General features: G+C 40.8%; 1 protein-coding gene across 36 annotated transcripts in view; it reads left to right on the forward strand.

The window, feature by feature from the left end:
- The window catches only part of SH3D19 (SH3 domain containing 19), a 202,364-nt gene that overhangs the window by 83,129 nt on the left and 94,746 nt on the right, over nt 1–24,489 (forward strand). For 9 of the 36 annotated variants that reach the window (XM_070047426.2, XM_051819352.3, XM_089302362.1 and 6 more), the window contains exon 2: nt 11,001–11,040. In XM_070047426.2, coding sequence (XP_069903527.2) covers nt 11,001–11,040 — 40 coding nt within the window. Of the gene's footprint in view, nt 1–9,152; nt 9,369–10,625; nt 10,920–11,000; nt 11,041–24,489 lie in introns of those variants that run through there. The other 27 variants (XM_008267342.5, XM_070047429.2, XM_070047427.2 and 24 more) reach the window with 15 other exon arrangements.

The following is a 24,489-nucleotide window of genomic DNA, read 5'->3' on the forward strand; positions in this document are numbered from 1 at the left end:
CAGCTAGATTGGATGTGGAATAGCTGAGACTCAAACTGGTATTCATATGGGATGCCAGCATTGTAGACAGCAGCTTAACCCACTGCACCACCATAATTATATTTTGATTCTTTTTCTGTGCCAAAGCTTGAATATCAGAGAAATCTATAGTAAATCAAGCTGAGCCAAAGGTTGGCCAAGGCCAAGACTGGTCTCTCTTGTATCTGCATATCTGCAAGGGTTCACCCATGGCTCTGTGGGAAGAAAGCACATAATAGCTATTCTCATTTTAAAATTTTATTTACTTAACATTTCACTCCAAAATAATTTTAAACTTACAAATAAGAAATTATGAGGCAGTAATACAAATTCTCATATACCTCTGACCTCTATTAACATCTCAGTATAGTTGTCACAAATAATGAACTGTACCCAGCTTACCCTTTTTATTTTAATCCAATCTCCTTTTATCTCATCCCTTCCAACCTCTAATAATCAAGATTCTGTGTTCAGTTAGAGCTTTTTTTTTTTTAAATTTTAATTCCCGCATATAAGGGAGAACATGTGGTATTTGTCTTTCTGGGTATGATGACTTCACTCAAATTGATATCTTCCAGTCCATTCACTGTGCTGCAAATGACAGGGTTTCATTCTTTTTTATTGCTGAATAGTATTCCATTTTGTATCTATTATCACAATTTCGGTATGCGTTTGTCTGGTTTTGGACTCCTTGGTTGATTCTGTATTTTGACTAATGTGAACAATGTAGCTGTAAACATGATACAGTGAGTTCAGGGCTTTTGAATATATATGCAGTAGTAGGATTGCTGGATCAAATAGCAGTTCTATTCCTGGTTTTTAAAGAAATCTCCTTATTGTTTTCCACAGTTGGCTGTACTAATTACATTCCCACTAACAATGAATGAGAGTTCTGCTTTCTCCACATTGACACCAGTATTTGCTACTCAATGTCTTTTTGATAATGGCCATTCTGACAGGGGTGAGGTGATATCTCACTATAGTTTTTTGATTTGCATTTCTGTGATAGTGATATTGAGTGTTTTTTTTTTTTTCATGGAATTGTTGGCCATTTGTATTTCTTCTTTTGAGAACTGCTTATTCAGGTCCTTTGCCCATTTCTTACCTGGTTTGGTTGTCTTTTTTCATACTTGCAGTTTTTTTACTCGTTTCTAATCAAGTAAAATAGATTCTGTATTTCATTTCTGTATTGCTAGAGGTATCCCCCTGATCAAATCATCACTGTTTCTCAGACCTATTTTTAATTGTTGGTGCTGTAATGGGTTAATCATTGAATGATGCACACAAATGTATTTTAATGTGTGTCTGTGTCAGAGTGTGGAAATCTCAGGTGTAGATGACCTGCAAACTCTGAAATCTAAAAGTCTTGTTTCCGTAAATAACACATAAGCTGCCCAGAACCTATTCTTGCCTGTTACTGTATTTTGTAGGTCTTCCCCCTTGGCTCTTAATGTTTGTGTGTTTTAACTGTCTTTTTGAAGAGTAGACTTTGCTTTGCAATAAAAAGAAGGTTAATTTTGTTAGAAAAACAATTCAACATCCAGATTGGTATCCCATCAAAAATACAGAATTTCTTTGAGGTCACTTAATTCCTTAAAATTTTGTTCTCAGGGTATAGGAATTAACAATGAAACATTTCAACAAAATTCTAGGCTGTCTCACATCTGTTGATTTATAAATAGCTATTGCTAAACTGCCACCTTCCTATTACTGCATACTGCTATCTATAATCTATTGAGGTCGTAAGTTTAATGTTAGTAAGAGAAAAGAAAATTATTGCTACAAACTGTGGATGTTCTTCCTCTCAGATATCTTGCCATAAGAAACCTAAGTCAGGCCGGCGCCGTGGCTCACTAGGCTAATCCTCTGCCTGTGGTGCCGGCACACTGGGTTCTAGTCCGGTTGGGGCGCCGGTTCTGTCCCAGTTGCTTCTCTTCCAGTCCAGCTCTCTGCTGTGGCCTGGGAAGGCAGTGGAGGATGGCCCAAGTGCTTGGGCCCTGCACCCCATGGGAGACCAGGAGGAAGCACCTGGCTCCTGGCTTCGGATCGGTGCAGTGCCATGGCCATAGTGGCCATTTAGGGGGTGGAAGAAAGAAAGACCTTTCTCTCTGTCTCTCTTTCTCACTAACTGCCTGTCAAAGAATCCTAAGTCAAAACCACCTGCATTCTTGGGAATTTAGGAAAAGGTTTTTGTGGAGCTAAAGAAAACCTCAGAGCCAGTAAGAATTCAAGACCCTAATTTAGTCTGTAAACAACACACCATCTGATACTGAAATATAAGTGTGGCTTGTGGTGAACAGCATTTTTACACTTACCCTGAAGTTCTCCCAATGAGTGGGATATGCAGCCCTCCGATGTAATGGAAAGAACAGGGCTTTTGGGGTTCTTAAGATTTAGGTTAAAAAAATTCATCGTCGCTTTTATTAAATTGAGACTTTGCCTTCTCATCAATAAAATGAAGATCTATGAATCTTCTGTGAAGATTGAGAATGTATTAAGACTACTTATAACATAAACATTTGATGAGTTAACAGTTGTCATTGTTATGCTGGTAGCCAATTTTCAAATTTATCTCAGTGGTTTCTGTGACCTAGGAGCCAGAGAAGGGAATCCCCTGTGCAGCCTCATTTGAGGCTTCATGATAATTACATTGCCTCCCTGCTTCCGCTGCCCTTAAACAGGACCTTTGTCATTGTATGAATGTTATGGCTTTACTAATTCTGCAGTTCGGAATAGCACTTGAAAATGCTTTCTTTCCGAACTAAAGTTATTTGAAACAGTTGTATGTGCATAATAATCTCTGTTCTCTAAATTAGTAACACCTCACCTCTCCCAAAAGATACACCACAGATGCCTTTTGGCTTAGCTGATCTGCAGTTTGCAGAAGTGCAGAGACCACTTACACCATATATTCAACGACAGATTACTTATTACGTGGAGTTGCTGTGCCAGGCATTACAGGGCACATAAATGCTCTGCTTAAAGAGCTTGTAATAGTGGAAGCAGTAAGATGTAAAGAGATTTATAATGTGAGTCAAGATGTCTTAGCCGCCCATAGGTGCTGAACACCGAGACATGAGGAGAAGCGAGGCATTATTCTACTTAGTTGATCTTCTATTAGAAGATTCCCCACCTTCTAGTAGAAGATCAACTAAGGCTCCCAAGCAAAGGTGGTAGATGTCTCTCAGGTGTCTCTGCACTCAACAATTCTTTGAGTAAAATCAGAACTGAGCACTTCAGAGGCATCTGGCACAGTGAAGAACAGAATCAGATGCTTGGGCATTCTGCTTGTTTGTGTTCCTGTTTTCTTTTGAATGGTTATGTGGGAGGGAGGAGATGGATGGGCTAGAGTTTGCAAGAGGTGATGTGTTGCACAGAGGACACGTTCCCTTTCCCTGAGTAAAGTAGTTTGACAAGATACGGGTGCAGTTTTACCTTTTATTAATAAAAATAAAAAGCTTTTTTTCATTGCTGTAGAATAGAGACCAGGACTGGCCCATTGCAGATAAAAATCTCAGTTGAAACCCAGATCAGAAAACTCCTTATCTAGATAGAAAAGGTTTGCAGAGCCGAATGTTTGACACCAGAGCAAGGTGCCTGGTGCTTGAGATACTGTGGTCCTCCCGTTGTTTCTGTCTCCTCCATGGTGAAGGAATCCCTTGGTTATTTCTGGCATTTGTTCGTTTGGCAGAGTCAGCTGTACAAGGTAAGACATCGTTATGAGACCTGTATAATAGAATTAAAGGAAGAGGAGATAGTAAAAACAGACCTCTTACCCTCTAAAGAAAATAAAATGATTTACCCTGACAGCTGAAAAAGCAACTTGGGTCAAGGGTGTTATCGGTCTTTTGATACTTGAAATAACAATTTTAATATTTTGTTTTCTGGATTCTTTCTTTTTTTAAAGATTTATTTATATTTGAAAGGGAGAGTTAGGGAGAGATGGAGAGATCTTTCATCCACTGGTTCACTCCCCAAGTGGCCCCAACGACGGGCTGAGCCAGGCCTATGCCAGGGAGCTGGATTGGAAGTGAGCAGCAGGACACAAGCCAACACACATGTAGGATACTGGTGATGCCTGTGTTGGCTTTATCCACTATGCCATAATGCGGCCCCACTCTGGTGACCTTTCTTACATGTTATTCCAGCTGAGATTTGTGACTCCTTAAGAGAAACCTTTAGGAATGACTTAATATTTTTAATTTGGCAGTCCAAAATATACAGATTTATATTTAACTAAAAGATATTTTTATTCCTCTTTAAATCACACACTTGCTTTTTGAAAAAAGATTTTATAACCAAAGGGTATGAATGTAATTAAAGAGGTAAGAGAATTATTAAGGAGCTCGAGGTGGGAACAGTAAGGAAGATTGCTGTCATCCTGTCTGTCCTTAAGCCAGATTCTGTGTCTGTTCCTTCCCCACCTTGCTTCCCAGGACTGAGTGGCACTCTGTCACCTGCTAAGTTTCCAGGGAATCTGATAGACATTATAAGAGTTCAGATGAAGTGTGTTAGAGTAATGTGCGGCCCACCTCCACCCCAAAATGTCCACATCCTAATTCTTAGAACCTGTGAATATGTTACACAGGCACATTAACAGGAAGCCGGATCGGAAGCAGAGCAACTGGCACTCTGATATGGGATGCTGGTATCATGGCTTAACCTGCTGTGCCACAACTTTGGCCCTGGCCAGCTGACTTCTATGGCACACAAGGTGCTAAGGATGTCACTGGCATTACCTCATTTAATCCTCACAGGATTTATGGGATGCAGTGATTCATAATTTTCTTTAATTCCTGTGCTATTCTCTGTTCCCAGATTTCTAAATTTTCTAAGGTCTGGGTTTATCTGGCCAGCAGTAAGTTTGGGTTGGAGAGGAAGAGACTGGAACCAGAATCCATTTGGGACACAACAGTTTAGACAAGTGGGAAGTTCTAGATTCTAGAGATAGTGTATGTCTTTGTTGAACATAAATCATGTATTTAAAAAGCTTCCCTGAGGTAGACTTTTTGCTTGGCTGTCAAGACACCCACAAATCAGGCTTCCTGGGTTTGATTCCTGGCTCTGGCTCCTGACTTTGCTAATGCACACCCTGGTGGTCAGCAAGTGATGGTTCAAACTGAGTCTAGGCCACCCACGTTGAAGTTTTGGATTGAGTTTCTGGCTCCTTGCTGTGGTCCCAGGCTGGTCCCTGAACAATTCGGGCATTTGAGATGTGAACCAATGGATGGGAGCACTCTGTCTCTCAAGTAAATAAAATATACAGATCTATAAAAGCTTTATTTTCCTCTCTAATTTCTTCCTCCATATGATTGGAGTTCTGTGTTTTAATGAGTTTAGGTACTTTAGAATTAATGAAAGATTTCAATTTTTAAAAAAGTATATTAATTTGACAGGCAGAGTTATGGGGTTTGGGGGAGAGAGATTCATATATATATATATATATATATATATCCTTATATCTATTATAAAGACTTATTTATTTGAAAGAGCTACAGAGAGAAAGGGAGGGGAAGATCTTCCAATCTGCTGGTTCTCTTCACTGAAGGCCCCAACAGCCAGCATTGGGCCAGGCAGAAGCCAGGAGCCAGGACACTTGGGCCATTTTCCACTGCATTTCCCAGGCCATTAGCAGAGTGCTGAATTGGACGTAGAGCAGAGAGGAAACGAACCGGTGCCCGTATGGGATGCTGGCATCAAAGCTGGTGGCTTTACAGGCTATACTACAATGCTGGCCTCAATTTTTCTATCTTTTAAAGCCACCAAAGTGAGACTCATGAACCATGAGTATCTTAGGTTATATAATGACTCATTGTTTAATTTAATCTGCTTATTGTAAGCAAAGAGGTAATAAGAATGTTGGTGCAAATATAGCCGTAATGATATTCAGCAGTGCGGAGATGCATCATTACATGATTTTATCTATGCAAACATCATAGGCTTTGCACAAACATGTGCACTAAATTGTATGTTATGGTCGCTTGACACGGTCTCATTTTTTTAAATGTTCTTATTTCCATATATTTGATAGGCATAGCAGCAAAGAGACAGAGAGGAAGATCTTCCATCTGCTGGTTCACTCCCCCAAATGCTTGCCAACAGCTAGGGCTGGGCAAGGCCAGAGTCAGGAGCTCCATCCAGTTATCCTATGTGGGTGGAAGGGACTCAAACACTTGAGCAGTTGTCTGCTGCCTGGACTGGAACTGGCACTCCAGTATGGGATGTGGGCATCCCAAGAGGTGACTTAACTTGCTGTTCTACAGCTCCTACCCTGACATGGCCTCTTATTGCAGTAAACCTGAGATCCACAAGATTGCTGTTTGTGTGACACAGCATTCTGTTTTACAGTAAACATTTTTTCATAAGGAGTACATTCTAGAATGATTTAAAGTATGGCTTTGTAAATACATAAACCAGTAACATAGTCATTTACTATCATTATCAAGTAGTAGGTACTGGCTGTAATTATAATTACATGTGCTGTATTTTTATACAGCTGGCAGTGCATTAGGTTTGTTGACACCAGGATCACCACATATAAGTGAGTGATGCATTGTGCACTACTGTGTTAGGATGGCTGGGTTATCGCTAGGAGATAGGAGTCTTTCTGCTGCATTATAGTCTTAGGAGGCCACCATTGTATGTGTGGTCTTTTGTTGACTGCAACATCAGTATACAGAACATGACTATAATTTTTTTTCAGGTTCTATAAAACCTTCTAAATATTGAATGGTACAAAGGATTTATGTGGGATCAATCCATATTTTAAAAATGACATACCAGGGGCTGGCATTGTGGTGAGTAAACCACCCATTGTGATGCTGGCATCCAATATCAGAGCCCAGGTTTGGGTCCAAGCTGCTCCACTTCTGATCCAGCTCCCTGCTAATGTATTTGGAAAGACAGAGGATGATGGCTAAAATACCTGGGCCCCTGTTACCCATGTGGGAAACCCAGATGGAGTTCTGGCCTGGCTCAGCCCTGGCTGTTGTGGCCATTTGGGGAGTAAACCAGCAGATAGAAGATCTCTTCCTCCCTCCCTTTGTCTCTATCTTTCTGTCACTCCACCTTTCAGATAAATAAATTTTTAAAAAGAAATAACATACTATAAACACGCATACGTTAGAACTTGACAGTAATGCTTCCAAGTATACTATACAATTTCTTCTTAGATAATACTCCTCCTGAAGAGAGATTTTGGTCTCCAGAGTAAGTATAAGACACTCCCTTTGTACTGCTTCCTCTTCGACTATGTGCGTTCATCCCTGTAGACTGAGTTTTCTTTCTAATTTCAGAGAACAATTTAAGGCCTTTCTCTTCCTATTTTACTGAATTAGTAAAGTAAGTAAATTCCCCACCCAGTAAGTTTTGATTTTCTTTCCAGTTAATTGATCAAAGCCAACCCATCAAAGCCTGAGTGTCTTACAGCACATTCTAATAAGTTCTGAGTTGGCCATTCTTAGTTTTAATCAAAGCAAAAGATGACATTTGCATTTTTGTCATCTCCATTTCAAAGTGTTTGTCATAATAATAGATTCAGAATACTGAGTGATTGTACACAGGTAAATTTTGTCTAGCCGTTTCCCCCTCCCCCAAAAAACTTTTCCTGTCAGAGCAGGGGCCCATTTCTGTGTAAGTCGTATAACATCTAAATATATAAACATTTGGATCCTCTAAGTCTACATTACTTAGAAATTATCATGAAAGGAAAATCTGGATAATACAGAGTTTTTCTGATGAGTTCTGATCTTGGCAGAGTCCCACCATTCCCTGTTACTGTGCACCAGTCCCTCTGATACTCCATGGCCCCTCCATTGCATCCCTCACAACTCCCCTAACACGTGGACTCTCGCAGCCATCAGAAGCCTTGTGCCAGCTCTTTTTTGTTTTCTGTGTTTGTTATGATTGCAGGATGCTCTTGTATTTCCACAATTAGTTATATTACCCAAGAGCTGTGGATGAGTGGAGAGCTAATTCAAGAGGTTTGTGTGCCAGAGAGAGAGAGAGAAGAGAGAAAGAGAGAGAGTGAGCGAGAGAGAGCCCACCAGCCTACAAGACAGACTTTTAAACCATCATACTCTGCTTGGTGGGTCCCTGGGATTAGCACATGATCCACATGAATAGTATTTGGCAAATACATTTTTGAGTTGGGGCATTTTATTTTTGGTAACTCTTTTTTCATAGAAATGCTGAGACTTTAGTAAGTTAGTCATATGATTTCTAAATATGTAAAAGTTTAGGAAACTAGTACAAATAGAATTATTTCTTAATTATTTAAAATTTAGAAACTCTTAAAAAAGGGAACTGTGGTTAAACATTTGATTTGAAGTAAATAAATCTATACCCTTAAATAAGGTACCGTGTAGAGCTGGATAAAATGTCCATGTTTGCTATAGATCTGTTTTCATTCTCCTCAGGAGACTTTCATCCAAATGTTTTGTTATTATTGGCAGGAAAGCAGAGCCTAAATCTGCCTTCAGTAATTTGTTTTGTTCATTCTTGGCTTTTGGAACAAAATAATAATCACTTATTATTTTCCAGAAATTTGGCATTTCCACTAATGTATTTCTTGACAATTGCACAATATTCTTGCGTATGATAAAAAGTAGTTTAAACTATAAGTATAGTATATTAAAAGACATACAGAATGCACACCACATACTTATTTCTGCGACAAAAATGTGAAATCCAATTATTTGTGTACTTTGACAGAAAACATCAAGCCAAGAACATAGGCGCACATTTGTTTTTCATTGTCAAGTTGTGGGAGATAGAGCATAATATAAGTAATGGATGATTTACTCTCATCTCCAAATTATCATCAGTTTGGGTTCTTAGGAGGAATGTGTTATAAATGCTGTGTATACATATTTATGTAGGAATATAATACATACATTGAGCATAAATTTGGGAAGAAATATTTAATATATCCTCTAATAGATAAATTATTTTCTTGATTTTTTAATGATCAGTTAGGTAGAGAAGTACTATGGAAAGATACTTGTATTTTCTTAGATCAGAAAGTATAAGAATGAGCGTAGAACTTTCCTACTTTAACTGAGAATGCAGTAAAGCTGTGAGCCATCTGCTTCCTGAGTGGCCACATTCCAGCTGTGCAGACTGGTCACAGCACATCTGCCAATCAGAAGGCCCTGGAGGGAAGCCCTTGGATGCTGAGTCTTGTTTACATGCATCGTGACTCTGTTTCTCCCCTCCCTGTGTGTTGCACCACTGGGAAGACTAGTGGGGAAATCCTCTATAACATTCCTAAATAAATTGTATGCGAGAAACTAGGACCACAGCCACAGCAAATAACTTTCCGGACAGTTTTAACTCATCTTTAGCCACAGGTAAGAGTTGTTGCTTTGTTGTTTGATGAGAGTTGTTCCGAATCCAGTTTCTAGCTTTTCTTGCTTTACTTGTGTTAGCAAAGCTTGCAGGCTAAAACCAGAGAGGAATGATTGAAAAATGATTAATATATACACTATATTATTATGACTTTAAATATTTAATACTCAGGTTAAAGGCATGGTATTTTTATTTAAGGGAGGAATAAAACCAAGTTAAAATAGAACTGGAAAACCAAGTTCGATAACACTAAAGTATAGAAAAATTTTAACCAGAAACATTAGCATTGTTCTTTTGGAGAGCATTATATTTAGGTAAACATGTTGTAGTATGACTCTTTCTACTTTTTAGTCTTTCAGAAAAGTCTTCATGTTATACTAATCTAATTTCTTTTTTATTATGAGCTTATTTAGAAAGAATTGGTGCATTTGTTTTACTGTGTAAGCCTTATTCCTTTCCTCCCATATTTCTCTCCAGAGGTTTGAGTCTGTTTTCATTTTTCTCTTTATGCTGTTCTACCAGCAGTACAATTCAGGGGAAAAAATAATTCCTATCTAATCTTTCCTTCTCCATTAAATTCTGTCATTTAACTATTAATTCAGAGGATAATACAGAAAATTGTATGTTGATAATATTCAGTGTTTTAATATTTTAAAATATTCCATATTTTTAAAGAGTAATCACATATTGTGGTTTGTGTATGTTGTTAATTTTTCCGTAACACTGGAGCCTTTTTGCTTTGTTTTTTTATTTTTAACCATATGCTAGGGAAAACATTGTTACTGTGATTCAAAAACACAACCCGTGGGTTTTGCGGTTGTTTCTCTTGTATGTAGTAAGCTTCAGTTTCATTAATAGCACTTTACACCACTTTTGAAAACTTTAAGCAGTAGTGCTATTATTTCTTACCCTGTGGTGGAGTTTCTCAGCCTTAGAAGTATTGATGTTTTGAGTGGGATAGTTCTTTGTGTAGGGTTGCCCAGTGCATTGTAGGACAGTTAACTGAAACGCTGGTCTCTGTCCACTAGAACTTTGTCCTCCCCAATTCTCTCAACCAAAAGTGTGACATATATAGCACATTACACCTAATTGTTGGTGAAAATTGAACTTCAGCTTGTGAAATATTCTGGGTAGAGGAGAGTTAAGAATGAGGCCGTACTGGTCTCAGTGTATTTGCAGATGTTGTTGTAGCTGACTGCTCATTTTGTTCCCCTCCCCATTCTGTTAGAAGCTGCTGCCAACCATGATTCATGGAATGATTTTTTTGAGCTGAGTAATCTGTGGCTTTTCAGTTTCCTTACTTTTCTTTCCTTTGCTAAATGTCTTGGTTTTAGTAAAGTGTTGAACACAGCAAAGAGTTTCAAAATGAAATAACACATGTAATCATGTATTTTCCAAGTAGATGATTTTAGAAAACTGTAAAAAGTTTTTATGCTTGTCCTTTCTTGTGTCCTTTCTACCTTCTCCGTCAGGCAAATCCTCTCAGCTCTCATGAAGAGCCTTATACGAGGGGAAGCACAGCTACCTTTGAACTGTTCTTTGTGAAATCCAATGTATGGCAGCCGGTATTAAGATCTGCTTTCCCAGGGCTTTTCAAGAACATTTTGACATGTAACTGTCTTCTTTCTTTACAGATCGCAACGAACGAAATAAACCAGAGCATCGTTCCTCAAGGTAGGAACTTGTGATATTTAATAATTCTATATAAGGCTTCTCATTTGAAAAAACATTGTCAGGAGGCAATGCAAATGTTCCTTTAGAGTTGCTATATATTGGAGCTTCTGTGGCATTCAGGGACGCTTCACAAGGGAAACACTGTTCATTTTCTGAATAAAAATTCTTTATTAAATTGCTACTACTGGGAAGACATTATTTTCAGAATTCACATCAGTGACAGATACATATTCATGAGAGATTATTTAGTTCTCACTTCTTCTGTCGGTGATATACTTTTTCCCCTCCTTTTAAGTGGTATTTTTATAAATGTTTATTGCCATTTTCCTAGTTATAAAATTAACAGATGCTTATTGTAGAAACTTGGAAGATGCAGAAATACAAAGCATAAACAAAATGAAATCCAGTCTGCCTCTCATCAGAAGGAGATGGCTGGCTCCTGCTACAATGTTGTTTATTTCTTTCTAGACTTTTAATATTACATATATACATTTGTGTATTTGGATTCTTTGTAAGTTTTTGTTAGGCATTTCAGGTGGTCAAGAGGGTTGTATCAGTTAAGGCTTCCAGCCACCCACACTGAGAATGTTTTGCTAGACCTTCGCCAGCACTGAACAGTATTTTTAAAAATCCTTTTCACACTTCCAGGTGAAAAATTGTGTGACTTCCTCTCCTCAGCAAGACTGGCAAGGCTGTATTAGCTATAATCTTCCAGTTCTATGCAAGATTATGATTTTTCTTTTTTTTTTTTAAAAAAAGATTTATTTATTTGAAAGTCAGAGTTACACAGAGAGAGGAGAGGCAGAGCCAGGGTTGGGGGAGGTCCTCCATCCAATAGTTCACTCCCCAATTGGCCGCAACAGCTGGAGCTGTGCCGATCCAAAGCTAGGGACCAGGATCTTCTTCCGGGTCTCCCACGTGGATGCAGGGGCCCAAGGACCCTTCTACTGCTTTCCCAGGCCATAGCAGAGAGCTGGATTGGAAGTGGAGCAGCCAGGTCTCGAACCCGTGCCCATATGGGATGCTGGCTCTTCAGGCCAGGGTGTTAACCCATTGTGCCACAGTGCTGGCCCAAAGATTATGATTTTTCTAATACTAATTTCTCCTTATTACATGTTTGGTCCCTTTTTCAATGCATTTTGTGTTGTGAAAACTGATACAATGTAGATAATGCGTGTATTGGGTTGCCTGGTCTGGTAAATGAAATCCTGAGGCTTTTTCAAGTGATCACACTTTAGAGTGCATTGGCCTCAATCTGTGAAAACTGCATTACTTACATTAGCAATGTACTTTGCAGAAATTGTCAGTCAAAATCAAAATCAGAATCAAAATTAGTGCAATCTAATGTGAGAGAAAAATATAGCTGGGTATTTGGAGTGTTGACCAATTTGGGGCTGGGGGATGGATATGATTTATGTGTGTTAAAATTCACTGTTTTTGAGTAGTCTTTTGAGTTTTGACAAACATATACAATTAAGTATCAACCTCTACAGTCATGGAAATAAGATTGATAAGGTAAAAGAAAAGACTTTGAGAACATGCCTAACTATAAGTGACAAATTTATAAGGCTAAAAAAAATACTTAGGATGATAAAATTAGGATTCATAAGAACCTTGATATAACAAAGATTGGACTAAATTAAATAGTGTTTTAGTATTCAATGCAAATCCTTAAACTGAAACTCTAGTGGAACATAAAAACATAGGAGAAATGTTATTTAAGAAATACAAATATATTTGAAAAAGACATAAGATTTAATTTCTGTGTAAATTCACAATAAGTTAAAAAATTTTTAGGTGACGACCTCGGAAAGGTCTGCATTGATGTGATTACACTGAAAGATATCTAATAAACATGGTAGCAGATTGAAGTATGCAGTGAAATGGCTATATTGATTTCACATAGGGAATTGAAAAAACAAAACAGAAATCTGTGCTCCACTCCAGAGACTGTATTCAGTAAGCCTGGAGTAATTATTTCAAATCTGTTTATTAAAGTCTCCAGGGGATTCTGATGCTTAACCAGGTTGGGGGCCATTGGTCTAGAGTTTAGCAGCTGAGTTGGGACAGGGAAGATCAAAGAGAAGAGCAGGATAAAAGTCAAAGCTAAATCATCCAAAGGTTGGCATAATGAGTGGCAAGAATTTGGTTTCGGCATGAAAGTTTGGAGAGGCATGAGAGAGAAGTGATAACTAGCTTCAGACAACCAAGACTGATCCATAGAAGATACCAGCAGAATTGGTCCTTATAAATGCTCTTCTTTACCACAGGGAGCCCTTGCACATGGAGAAATAGCTGATGGTCTGGTGCAGAGGAAGGCAGAATATGAGACTGGATTCCTGATTAAGATAGAAAGCTATTAAGTGCCCGGCTAATGGGATCTTGTCAGCAGATGTAGTAGTTTTAGTAAGCTTCCACTGGCCAAATTTGGGACCATTTGAATATAAAAAAATTTTTTTTAGAAAGCCACAAAAAGATAAAAATGATGATAATAGAGATATGGGATTTTTAAAAATCCATGTAAAGGGAATGATAGAATTTAGAAAATTATCATTTTGCAATTTGGATCAATGGCAGCTAAACTGTGTTGAAATTTATTGGGAACAGATACTCATTCTGCCTTAAAATACCCATGGGTGCAATATTTTTAAAACTTGATTAATTAGAGATCCTCTATCCACTGGTTCACCCCATAAATGCCCAGAACAGCCAGGTCTAGGCCAGACTGAATCCGGGAGCCTGGAACTCTCACCTGGATCTTCCACGTGGTGGCAAGGACCCAAATACATGTTCCTTCATCTGTTGTCTTCCAGGGTGCTCATCAATAAGAATCTGGATCAGAAGCGGAGCCAGAAATGAATCCTAGGGATTCTGGTATAGGATATGGGCTTCTTAACTGTAGTGCCCACAGATTTTAATTGCAAAGGGGGAAAGTTACCTTTTTGATGGAGTAATCTAGTGGTCAGCATCTTAAATTAAATGGTCAGTGTATGCATCAGGGGTGGGAAATGTGCAACCCAAGGGCCATATAAGGCCTATAAATCATTTGGTATGGCCCCACCAAAGCAGCTGGGGAGGGAGGACTTGAAATTTAAGAAATCTAGGGGCCGGCACTGTGGCGTAGCAGGTAAAGCCGGCATCCCATATGGGTGCTGGTTTGAGTCCCAGCTGCTCCACTTTCCATCCAGCTCTCAGCTATGGCCTGGGAAAGCAGCAGAAGATGGCCCAAGTTTGTGGGCCCCTGCACCAGCATGGGCGACCTGGAAGAAGCTCCTGGCTCCTGGCTTCAGATCAGCACAGCTCCGGCTGTGCAGCCTTTTGCGGGAGTGAACCAGTGGATGGAAGACCTCTCTGTCTCTGCCTCAGCCTCTGCCTCTGTGACTCTGCCTTTTAAATAAATAAATAAATCTTAAAATATATATATATATAGCAGGCTAATTTTTTAAGTTGATAATTTTGTATGGCCTGCAAGTGATGTTATAAATACCCAAATGGGCCGGCGCCGTGGCTAACTAGGCCAATCCTCCATCTGTGGCTCCAGCACCCCGGGTTCTAGTCCTGGTTGGGGCACTGGATTCTGTCCCGGTTGCTCCTCTTCCAGTCCAGCTCTCTGCTGTGGCCCAGGAAGGGAGGATGGCCCAAGTGCTTGGGCCCTGCACCCACATGGGAGACCAGGAGGAAGCACCTGGCTCCTGGCTTCAGATCGGCACAGCGCAGCAGCCGTAGCAGCCATTTTGGGGGGTGAACCAACAGAAGGAAGACTTTTCTCTCTGTCTCTCTCTCTCTCACTGTCTAACTCTGCCTGTCCCCCCCCCCCCCCCAAATAATACCCAAATGGCCCTTGGCAGAAAAAAGGTTCCTCACACCTTGTGGTAAAACCAGCTGATATGTGCCTCTAGATGATGTGAAAAGCAGCACACAGAGATAGCACTTGTTTGGTCGTCCTAACAACAACAATAAGGTTGTCTCTTGAAAAACCTCGGAGAATATTCTGAATTAAGAGAAACTGAAGGGGTGAGCAGTTAAGATGCCATGTCTCCCATCGGAGTACCTTGGCTTCATTCCTAGCTCTGGCTCCAGCTTCCAGCTTCCTGCTAACACAAACTCTGGCAGGAACAGGGATGGCTCAGGTAATTGGATTCCTACCACCCTTGTGGAAAACCTGGTTTGCGTTCCCAGCTCCCTGCTTGTTTTGGGGATTTGGAGACAGAACCAGCAGATGGGAGTTCTTTCTCTGTGTGTCTTTCTCTTTGTCTCCCTACCTCTCAAATAAGTAAATAAATAAAAATTCTTAAATCTGGGATTAAATCTCAATTTTCAGAAAATTGGAAGGGGAGCAATTAGAGAATTTGAATATAGATAGTATCTTCATAATACTTTTTTTTGATGTGGAATAGGAAGGTTATTATGGGAGAATGTTATTTTTAGGAGATATATGCCAAAGGGCTAGAGATGGTATAGTCTTTATTTGTTTGTTTTTTAAGATTTATTTATTTACTTGAAAATCAGTTACACAAAAAGAGGAGAGGCAAAGAGAGAGAGAGGTCTTCCATCTTCTGGTTCACTCCCCAATCGGCCACAACAGCCGGAGCTGTGCCAATCCAAAGCTAGGAGCCAGGAGCCTCCTCTAGGTCTCCCATGTGGGTGCAGGGGCACAAGGACTTGAGCCATCTTCCACTGCTTTTCCAAGGCCACAGCAAAGACCTGGATTGGAAGAGCAGCAGCGAGGACTTGAACCCGTGCCCATATGGGATGCCGGCACTGCAGGTGGCAGCTTTACCCGGTATAGTCTATCCTCAAACAACTCGGGGGGCGGGGGGAGGCAAACCCAGAGTGAGAAACAAAGAAGCAAATATGGGAAATTTAATAAGTGGTGAACAGAAAACAGGCATCCAGGTATTAATTTTACTGTTTGCCTTTTCTGTAAGCTTGAACTTTTCAAAACAGAAAGGAATGGTGGAAGCAACAATGTTACAGATTGAGTAGGACTTCTCTCCCAAACTCATGCAGACATTTGAATCTCAAAGCTTTATCCTAACAGTTAATGAATTAATGCTAATGGTGGATGGATTAGGGTAGAGGCTTGATCCAATTATGGCAGCTTTGGTGGAATGATTGCATTAGAATAGATTGCTAGGTGGGGTGACATTATAAGGAGAGACCACAGCAAGGGTGGTGAACCCTTTTTTTCTGCCAAGGTCCATTTGGATATTTGTAACATCATTCATGGCCATACAAACTTACCAACTTATAAATTATCCTGCTGTAGATTGATTAAATTTTGAGTCCTGCCTGTGGTTGTCTTAGCCAGGCCAGACCAAAGGGTATCATGGGCCTTATACAGCCTGTAGATGGGATGCTGCCCACCCCTGACAAAGAGTGTGCTGCCTGTGTCTCCCTGTTTCCTGGCTGGCCATGTGGTCACTCCTTACCTGCTGTGCCATGGCCAGCCTCCGCCACATGCTAGGCCACCAGAGCCGCCCGATCACGGACCATGCACCTCCAGCTGTAAGCCAGAACCCTGAGTTGCTCCTCGGGTATTTTAGTTAAAGTAACAAAAATCTGACCAACACTAACTCTTCTGTGTCTCTCTGGCAGTCCCAAAGGACAGAATGTGGGTGGAACTTTGGGGGAGGGGATGGATTTCTGTACAGTATGAGGAAAAATTTCCCAGCTGCTCATCACAGATGAAACAGGCTATTCTATGAACGGATATTGTCAAGGAAAATCTAAACAAGAAAGCCCTGGGAATAAAAAGAAGGTTCTTGCATGGCTAAGTCATTATTTACATGACTCGACCCCTTTTCTTGCTTAATACCCAATAAATATTTGTTGAGAGCTTCAATTGTTGCTCAGGACACAGTTGAAAACACAAAAAGGTCTCCAGCCTCATGGAGCATCTATTGAGAGTGTGTTTACCCCGTAAAGTCTAGATCGAAGTCCTCATAGTTCTGTTTTAGGCAATGTTGTGTACTCTTGAGGTTATTGGGAAAGTATTCTGATTATCCTTTAATCTCTAATGTATATTGTTGAGGTCTGTAAGACTGTGCTACTAGAGAGTGCCAGGTCCACAAAAGCACTTAGTACGTAACTGCTGTTGAATGAGTGAATGCCAGCTGTATTTCAAAGATAAGAAAAGGGAACATCGGTATTTTCCCTTGCAAATTGAGAAGAACCTGACTCATGAAAGCTTGCCCATGACTGTTACTGAACGTGTTTGTTACTGTGACAGTAAGGAGTAATGCCTGTAAAAAAGCAGCATTTTTTCAGGAAAGGCCATTGTTTTCTATCCAGAGTTGGCTCTTGAGGTGGGCGGTGACCTCTTCCCCTGCCATCCCTAGCTGAGCAGGGCTATTCTTTCAGGCTGGGAGTGCATCAGGCAGATTAACACCTACTGCATCAACAGAACGGAAAGAAAATACAAACAAAAAGTCACTTAATTTTGGTATATTTTTTGGTTTTCCTCAGTCTACTCGGAAGCAAGAATGAATGGGCTCAAAGCCCAGCCAGGATAAGAGAAATGCATTTCTCTTGTTTGTGCTTTAATAAGGCCAACACTAGCTTTCACAGAGAGCGGTGAATAAATCTGAGGTGTCTGCCTGTTCTTGCACTTCAGGGTTGAAGTAAGAGGGAAAGCATAACTCTTATCAACTTAAAGGAAAAGTCTTACCATGTATTGACCAACAGTAAGACCCTCAAACTTTAAAAGCAAAACCAAAAATTGTTTAAGCATGATTAATAGGTTTGGTAGGTGTTTTTTGATTGCTTTGTTTTGTTGTTGATTTTTTTATTTGCTTGTTGCTTATTGATAAGTGCGGAGGTCAGACCTGTATGAATTCTTGTCTCAACCATAATAATTTAAACAAACTTTCTCAAATTGATGTCCCACAGAACACTGTTCTGTTAGGATAGTCAGTATCTTAAGAAATGAATGTTCACATACAAACAAGTTTGTGAAATGGCGCGATCGACAAAATTAGACATTTCTTTACTGTCACAATACCCCTCAGACCCTGATGGTGCATTATTTTATTTCTTTTAAGATTTTTTTTTGAAAGAGTTATACAACAAGAGAAGGAGAGGCAGAGAGAGAGAGAAAGGTCTTCATCTGATGGTTTACTCTTCAGTTGGCTGCAACAGCCAGAGCTGCTCCAGTCTGAAGCCAGGAGCCAGGAGCTTCTTCTGGGTCTCCCACTTGGGTGCAGGGGCCCCCTTGGGCCATCTTCTCCTGCTTTCCCAAACCATAGCTGAGAGCTGGATCAGAAGTGGAGCAGCCAGGACCCAAATCGGTGCCCATATGGGATGCCGGCACTGCAGGCGGCAGCTTTACCTGCTATGCCACAGCCCTGGCCCCTGATGGTGCATTATTTATTAAAGTGAGCACCATACTACACATCAGTTTAAAAATTACTGAAATTTGTAACTTCTGATTCCCAGGCATAGTTGTTTTTATTTTATTTTAATGGGTTTTTAACAGATTCAATGTGATTTGTAGATCATTCTAAGAACATAATGATATTCCCTTCCCTCCCTCCTACCCTCTCTCTTTCTCCCTTTCTTTCTGTCCGACATAGTTATTAATAACATCTAGAAAAAGTGCCATGGAATAGCAGCTTGGGAAACTAATTAGAGGGAAGTAGAAGCTAAAGATAATAAAGATAAGCCCTGTGGCAGTCAGTACCATGAATGGAAAATAAGAGCTCTTTGTACCACCCCGTCAGCTGTAAATAATAGATCTCAATGACTGTTGGGGTCTGAATGACCAGCTACTTCATCTCAAATGTTTTATCTACTTTGAGGAAATAATTTACAACAGCAAAAAAAGAAGGTGCAGAACAAAGAATCTCAAAAAGTTACTATTTGAGGGGCAGGCAGTTGAGATGCCCACAGGCCTGGCTCCCCTCCTGACAGCTTCCTGATTAATGTGCACCCTGGGAGGCAGCAGGTATTGACACAGATGTCACCCACTTGGGAGATCCAGATTGAGTCCTCCCGCTGACTTCGTCTGGCACAGCCAGGGACTGTGGAGAGCATTCAGAAGTGAATCAGAGGATGGGAGGCCTGGCTGTCTCTGCCTTCCAAACTAAATAAATAAATACATAAAATTTTAAAAAACATTACATCTGATTCTTGTTTGATCTCCCTAAAGCTTTCTATTTTATTTTTTTTTATTTTTATTTTTTTTTTGACAGGCAGAGTGGACAGTGAGAGAGAGAGACAGAGAGAAAGGTCTTCCTTTGCCGTTGGTTCACCCTCCAATGGCCACCGCGGCCGGCGCGCTGCGGCCGGCGCACCGCGCTGATCCGATGGCAGGAGCCAGGAGCCAGGTGCTTCTCCTGGTCTCCCATGGGGTGCAGGGCCCAAGCACTTGGGCCATCCTCCACTGCACTCCCTGGCCACAGCAGAGGGCTGGCCTGGAAGAGGGGCAACCGGGACAGAATCCGGTGCCCCGACCGGGACTAGAACCCTGTGTGCCGGCGCCGCTAGGCGGAGGATTAGCCTAGTGAGCCGCGGCGCCGGCCGCTCCCTAAAGCTTTCTTAAAACTATCTGCCGTAGTCCCCTTGATTCCCATTTATAAAATTTAAGGAAATTTCATTAAAAGTCACAGCCACACCTCAGAATCAGCTCTTGAAGCATTTGGATCTGGCTAAAAAGCCCATGAAAGTTTCTCAGGCATGGAAAGCCAAGACACTGTGGCAATAAAATGACCTAAATGAAAGATCTCTGTGAGTGAGATCCCAGCAGAAAGAATGGGCCATCAAAGAAGGAGGTACCTTTCTCTAAAGGGAGGAGAGAACTTCCACTTTGATTATGGCCTTGTCTAAATAAGGTCAGAGTTGGTGAACTCAAGAGGCTTCCATAGCCTTGGCAGCTCATGACAAGAGCCTCGGGTGATTACTGATGCCATAAACAAGAGTGTCAATTGTTAAATCAACACAGGAGTCACTGTGCACTTACTCCCCATGTAGGATCTCTGTTCTTAATGTGTTGTACTATGTGAATTAACAGTAAAAGTAGTACTCAAACAGTACTTTATACTTTGCATTTCTGTGTGGGTGCAGTCTGTTGAAATCTTTACTTAGTATATATTAAGTTGATCTTCTCTATATAATTAAAAATGAATCTTAATGAAGAATGAGATGAGAGAGGGAGGAGTAGGAGATGGGATGGTTTGCGGGTGGGAGGGTGGTTATGGGGGGGAAGAACCGCTATAATCCAATAGTCATACTTTTGAAATTTATATTTATTAAATAAAAGTTTAAAAAACAAAGTCACAACCACAAAAAATTTCTAATTCAACAAAGTGATCTTAAAGTTTTTAAATAACCAGTGCAATTTTGAAAATCAAGAAAAGGAGGTAAGGACAGGCATTTGGCCTGGTGGTTTAATTGCTAAATCCTACATCATAGATTCAATCCCTGGCTCTCCTTTAGATTCCCGTATTCCACTAATGTGGACCTTTTGGAGACAGCAGGTAACTGGATTCCCGCCATCCACGTAGGAGACCTGGATTATGTTATCAGCTCCTGACTTTGGCCTTGCCTGCTCCATCCCTGCTGTTGCAAATACTTGGGGAGTAGACCGATGGAAAGGTGCTCTATCTGTCTCTGTTTCTCTGCTTCTCAATAAATATAACTTGAAAATTTTTAGGAAATTAAGGAAAGCATGTGAAAATGGAAGCCATGATTGTGCAGTACATATAGAACAAAGATTAGGGTCCTGGATACATAAAAAATACTTGTTGGAAAGAAAAAGGCAAATAACTCAGTAAAATATGAACAGCATACAAAAGATGACATCTAAGTAAGCAATTGAATATGTGAAAAATTTCTTCACCTTGCTAGTGTTAAGAAGATGTGTTCTGACTTGATAATGAAATGTCATTTTACTTTCATGAGTTGGCACAGGACTTTCAGATTGATAATGCAAACTATGTATATGATTATGTAATCTGGCTCAGTAGTAGGGAAGACTATTCAGGATCATTGCAATAGGTAAAGGGACCACTGCAATTGAATTTTGTAGTGGGGGAGTATTGGGCTGAACTCCTTATATAGCACAGGCAAGCATGAAATTGATAGTCAAGGAATTCAAGCAAAACATTAGGGGTAAGGAGGATTCTGGTTAACCTAATTTAGCAGGAACCTTGCTGAAGACAGGCCAGAGTAGTCAGACATGGGTGGGATGGGGTGTGGAGGGGTAGAGATAGTGAAAGATGAATGTTAGAAGTGATTAAAGGGGGGCCGGCGCCGCGGCTCACTAGGCTAATCCTCCGCCTAGCGGCGCCGGCACACCGGGTTCTAGTCCCGGTCGGGGCGCCGGATTCTGTCCCGGTTGCCCCTCTTCCAGGCCAGCCCTCTGCTGTGGCCCGGGAGTGCAGTGGAGGATGGCCCAGGTGCTTGGGCCCTGCACCCCATGGGAGACCAGGAAAAGCACCTGGCTCCTGGCTCCTGCCATCGGATCAGCGCGGTGCGCCGGCCGCAGCGCGCCGGCCGCGGCGGCCATTGGAGGGTGAACCAACGGCAAAAGGAAGACCTTTCTCTCTGTCTCTCTCTCTCACTGTCCACTCTGCCTGTCAAAAAAAAAAAAAAAAAAAAAAAAAAAAGAAGTGATTAAAGGGGTCGGCGCTGTGGTGCAGCAAGTTAAAGCCGTGGTCTGCAGGGCCAGCATCCCATATGGGTACCTGTTCATGTCCTGGCTGCTCCTCTTCCCATCCAGCTCTCTGCTGTGACCTGGGGAAGCAGAAGAACATGGTCCAAGTCCTCGGGCTCCTGCACCTGTGTGGGAGACCCGGAAGAAGCTCCTGGTTTCTGGCTTTGGATTGGCTCAGCTCTGGCCACTGCAGTAATTTGGGGAGTGAACCAGTGGATGGAAGACTCTCTCTCTCTCTCCCACTCTCTCTAACTCTGTCTTTCAAATAAATAAAATAAATCTTTTTAAAAAAGTGATCAAATCCCAAGGATGGCAAAGTTCTTGTTAAATGTCTTAGCAAGGTTCTTTGCTAAAACTAGATTTTATAGACAAGGATAGTACACAGATGGGCCTTGGAGAAGGATTTTTGGCCAAGCAAAGATTTTTGTCAGTTCAGAGTTGCAGTGTTTGGATTAAGGAAGCTATATATATGATAACATAGATGAATCTCAGAGACATAATTCTGGATGATACAAAACAAGTTGTAGAAAAGATAGGTATTGATACTGTACCTGTAAAAAGCAGGGGTCAGAAAATAGGCCAGCTGTGGCCTGTCACCTCTGTTTGCAAGTGTAGTTTTAAGGGAACACAGCCAAGCCCGTTTGTTTGCATATTGTTTCTGGCTGTTTTTGCATTATGACATCGTTGTTTCCAGCAGGGACCATACAGCAGAACAGAAACGACATGTCTATATGTTGTATTTTTATAACTACCTACATGTAATAAAAGCATAAAAAGAAGTAAACTTAGGATATTGATTATCAAAGAAAGAGATCAGGAAAGGATCTGCAGGGAGCTTCCAGTATTATTATATTATCAATGTATTATCTCTATTGTTTTATTTCTTAAGCTAAGTGAGATTTTTTGTGGTATTTTGTAGACCTCTTTTAAAATCCTAGAAATTGCCATAATTTAAAAATACTGGGGCCGGTGCCATGGCGCACTAGGTTAATCCTCCTCCTGCGTCGCCGGCATCCCATATGGGCACTGGTTCTAGTCCTGGTTGCTCCTTTTCCAGTCTGGCTCTCTGCTGTGGCCTGGGATGGCAGTGGAAGATGGCCCAAAATGCTTGGGTCCCTGCATCCACACAGGAGACCAGGAAGAGGCACTTGGCTCCTGGTTTCAGTGGCGCAGCTCTGGCCATTTTGGCCATTTGGAGAGTGAACCAACAGAAGGAAGACCTTTCTCTCTGTTCTCCCTCTCACTGTCTGTAACTCTACCTCTCAAATAAATAAATAAAATCTTAAAAAAAATATATTGTTGAGGCTGGCACCCTGATACAGATTAATCCTCTGCCTGCAGCGCCGGCATCCCTTATGGGCACTGGTTCTGGTCCTGGCTGCCCCTCTTGCAGTCCAGCTCTCTGCTATAGCCTGGGAAAGCAGTAGAAAATGGCCCAAGTGCTTGGACCTCTGCACCCACATGGGAGACCAGGAAGAAGCACCTGGCTCCTGGCTTTGGATTGGTGCAGCTCCGGCCATTGCAGCCATCTAGGGAGTGGAAGACCTCTCTCTCTGTCTCTCCCTCTCACTGTCTGTGGCTATACCTCTCAGATAAATAAATAAAAACTCTAAAATAATACTATTTAAAATATTTAATATGTACAATAAAGGGAGAATGTTTGGGTGTGTGTGTAGTATGTGTATTTTTTAAAAAGATTATTTTATTTGAAAGAGTTACAGAGAGACAGAGGCAGAGAAAGAGCAAGGTTTTCCATCTGCTGGTTCACTCCCCAAATGGCATAACAGCAAGAGCTGTGCTGATCTGGAGCCAGGAGCATCTTCTGGGTCTCCCATGTGGGTGCAGGGGCCCAAGGACTTGAGCCATCTTCCACTGCTTTCCCTGGCCACAGCAGAGCTGGATCAGAAGTGGAGCAGCTGGGACTTAAACCAGTGCCCATATGGGATGCCATCACTTCAGGTGGCAGCTTTACCCGCTGTGCCATAGCGCCGGCCCCAGTATGTATATTTATATATGTATATTTCTGTGAACTTATCTTTCACTTAATATTATTTATAAATTTTTACCATGTCAGTTTCTACTTGGTTATTTTTTAACTATTGCACAGTTTCCAGTATAGGTGTCTTATAATTTATTCAGCCAGTTTTTTATTAATAATATTTAGGTTGTTTCCAATTTATTACAGTTAGAAATAATGCTACCGTACACATCTTTATATTTTATATCTTGGTTTATAGATGTATAAGAAAACTTTTGTCTCTTCCAAGATAGGCTTTTTTCTGAAGTTTCCCATCTCATTCATAATTACTGAAGGCTTTAAAATTTTATATGCCCTACATGTCTGTTTTCTTACTAAATCTCAAATAACTTAATGATGGTTTGTTACTGCTCCAGGTTCAGTGGGGTCCATAACAAACCTCCCTCTGCCCCCAACACACACATAATGTGGCCTGAAATGTCACCTCACAAAGGAAGAGACTGAAACTGAACATGCAGAACATTTGTAACACATAGTTCAGTACACTTGGAAATAATAGTTGATAATGTTGGAAATGAAGAATTTAACAGGTGCTTAGATCAACCCTGTTGCTTTTATAAAGATGTTGAGGATTTTATTTTGATATTTTACCATCAACAAATTACGGTTTAAATAAATTGGCTAAAAGCAAAAGATTTAACTTGTTTTTGCTTTTCTCCTTTCTAAATACGTATATTAAAATGTCATGCTCTGTTGGGCTTGGTTTAACTGTTGTAAATTTTGTATCATTTCCCTGCCCATATGTTTCGATTCCTGT

The sequence above is a fragment of the Oryctolagus cuniculus genome, chromosome 8 (genome assembly GCF_051225735.1).
Source record: "Oryctolagus cuniculus isolate XC-2025 breed Fujian yellow rabbit chromosome 8, ASM5122573v1, whole genome shotgun sequence".
Classification (NCBI taxonomy): domain Eukaryota; kingdom Metazoa; phylum Chordata; class Mammalia; order Lagomorpha; family Leporidae; genus Oryctolagus; species Oryctolagus cuniculus.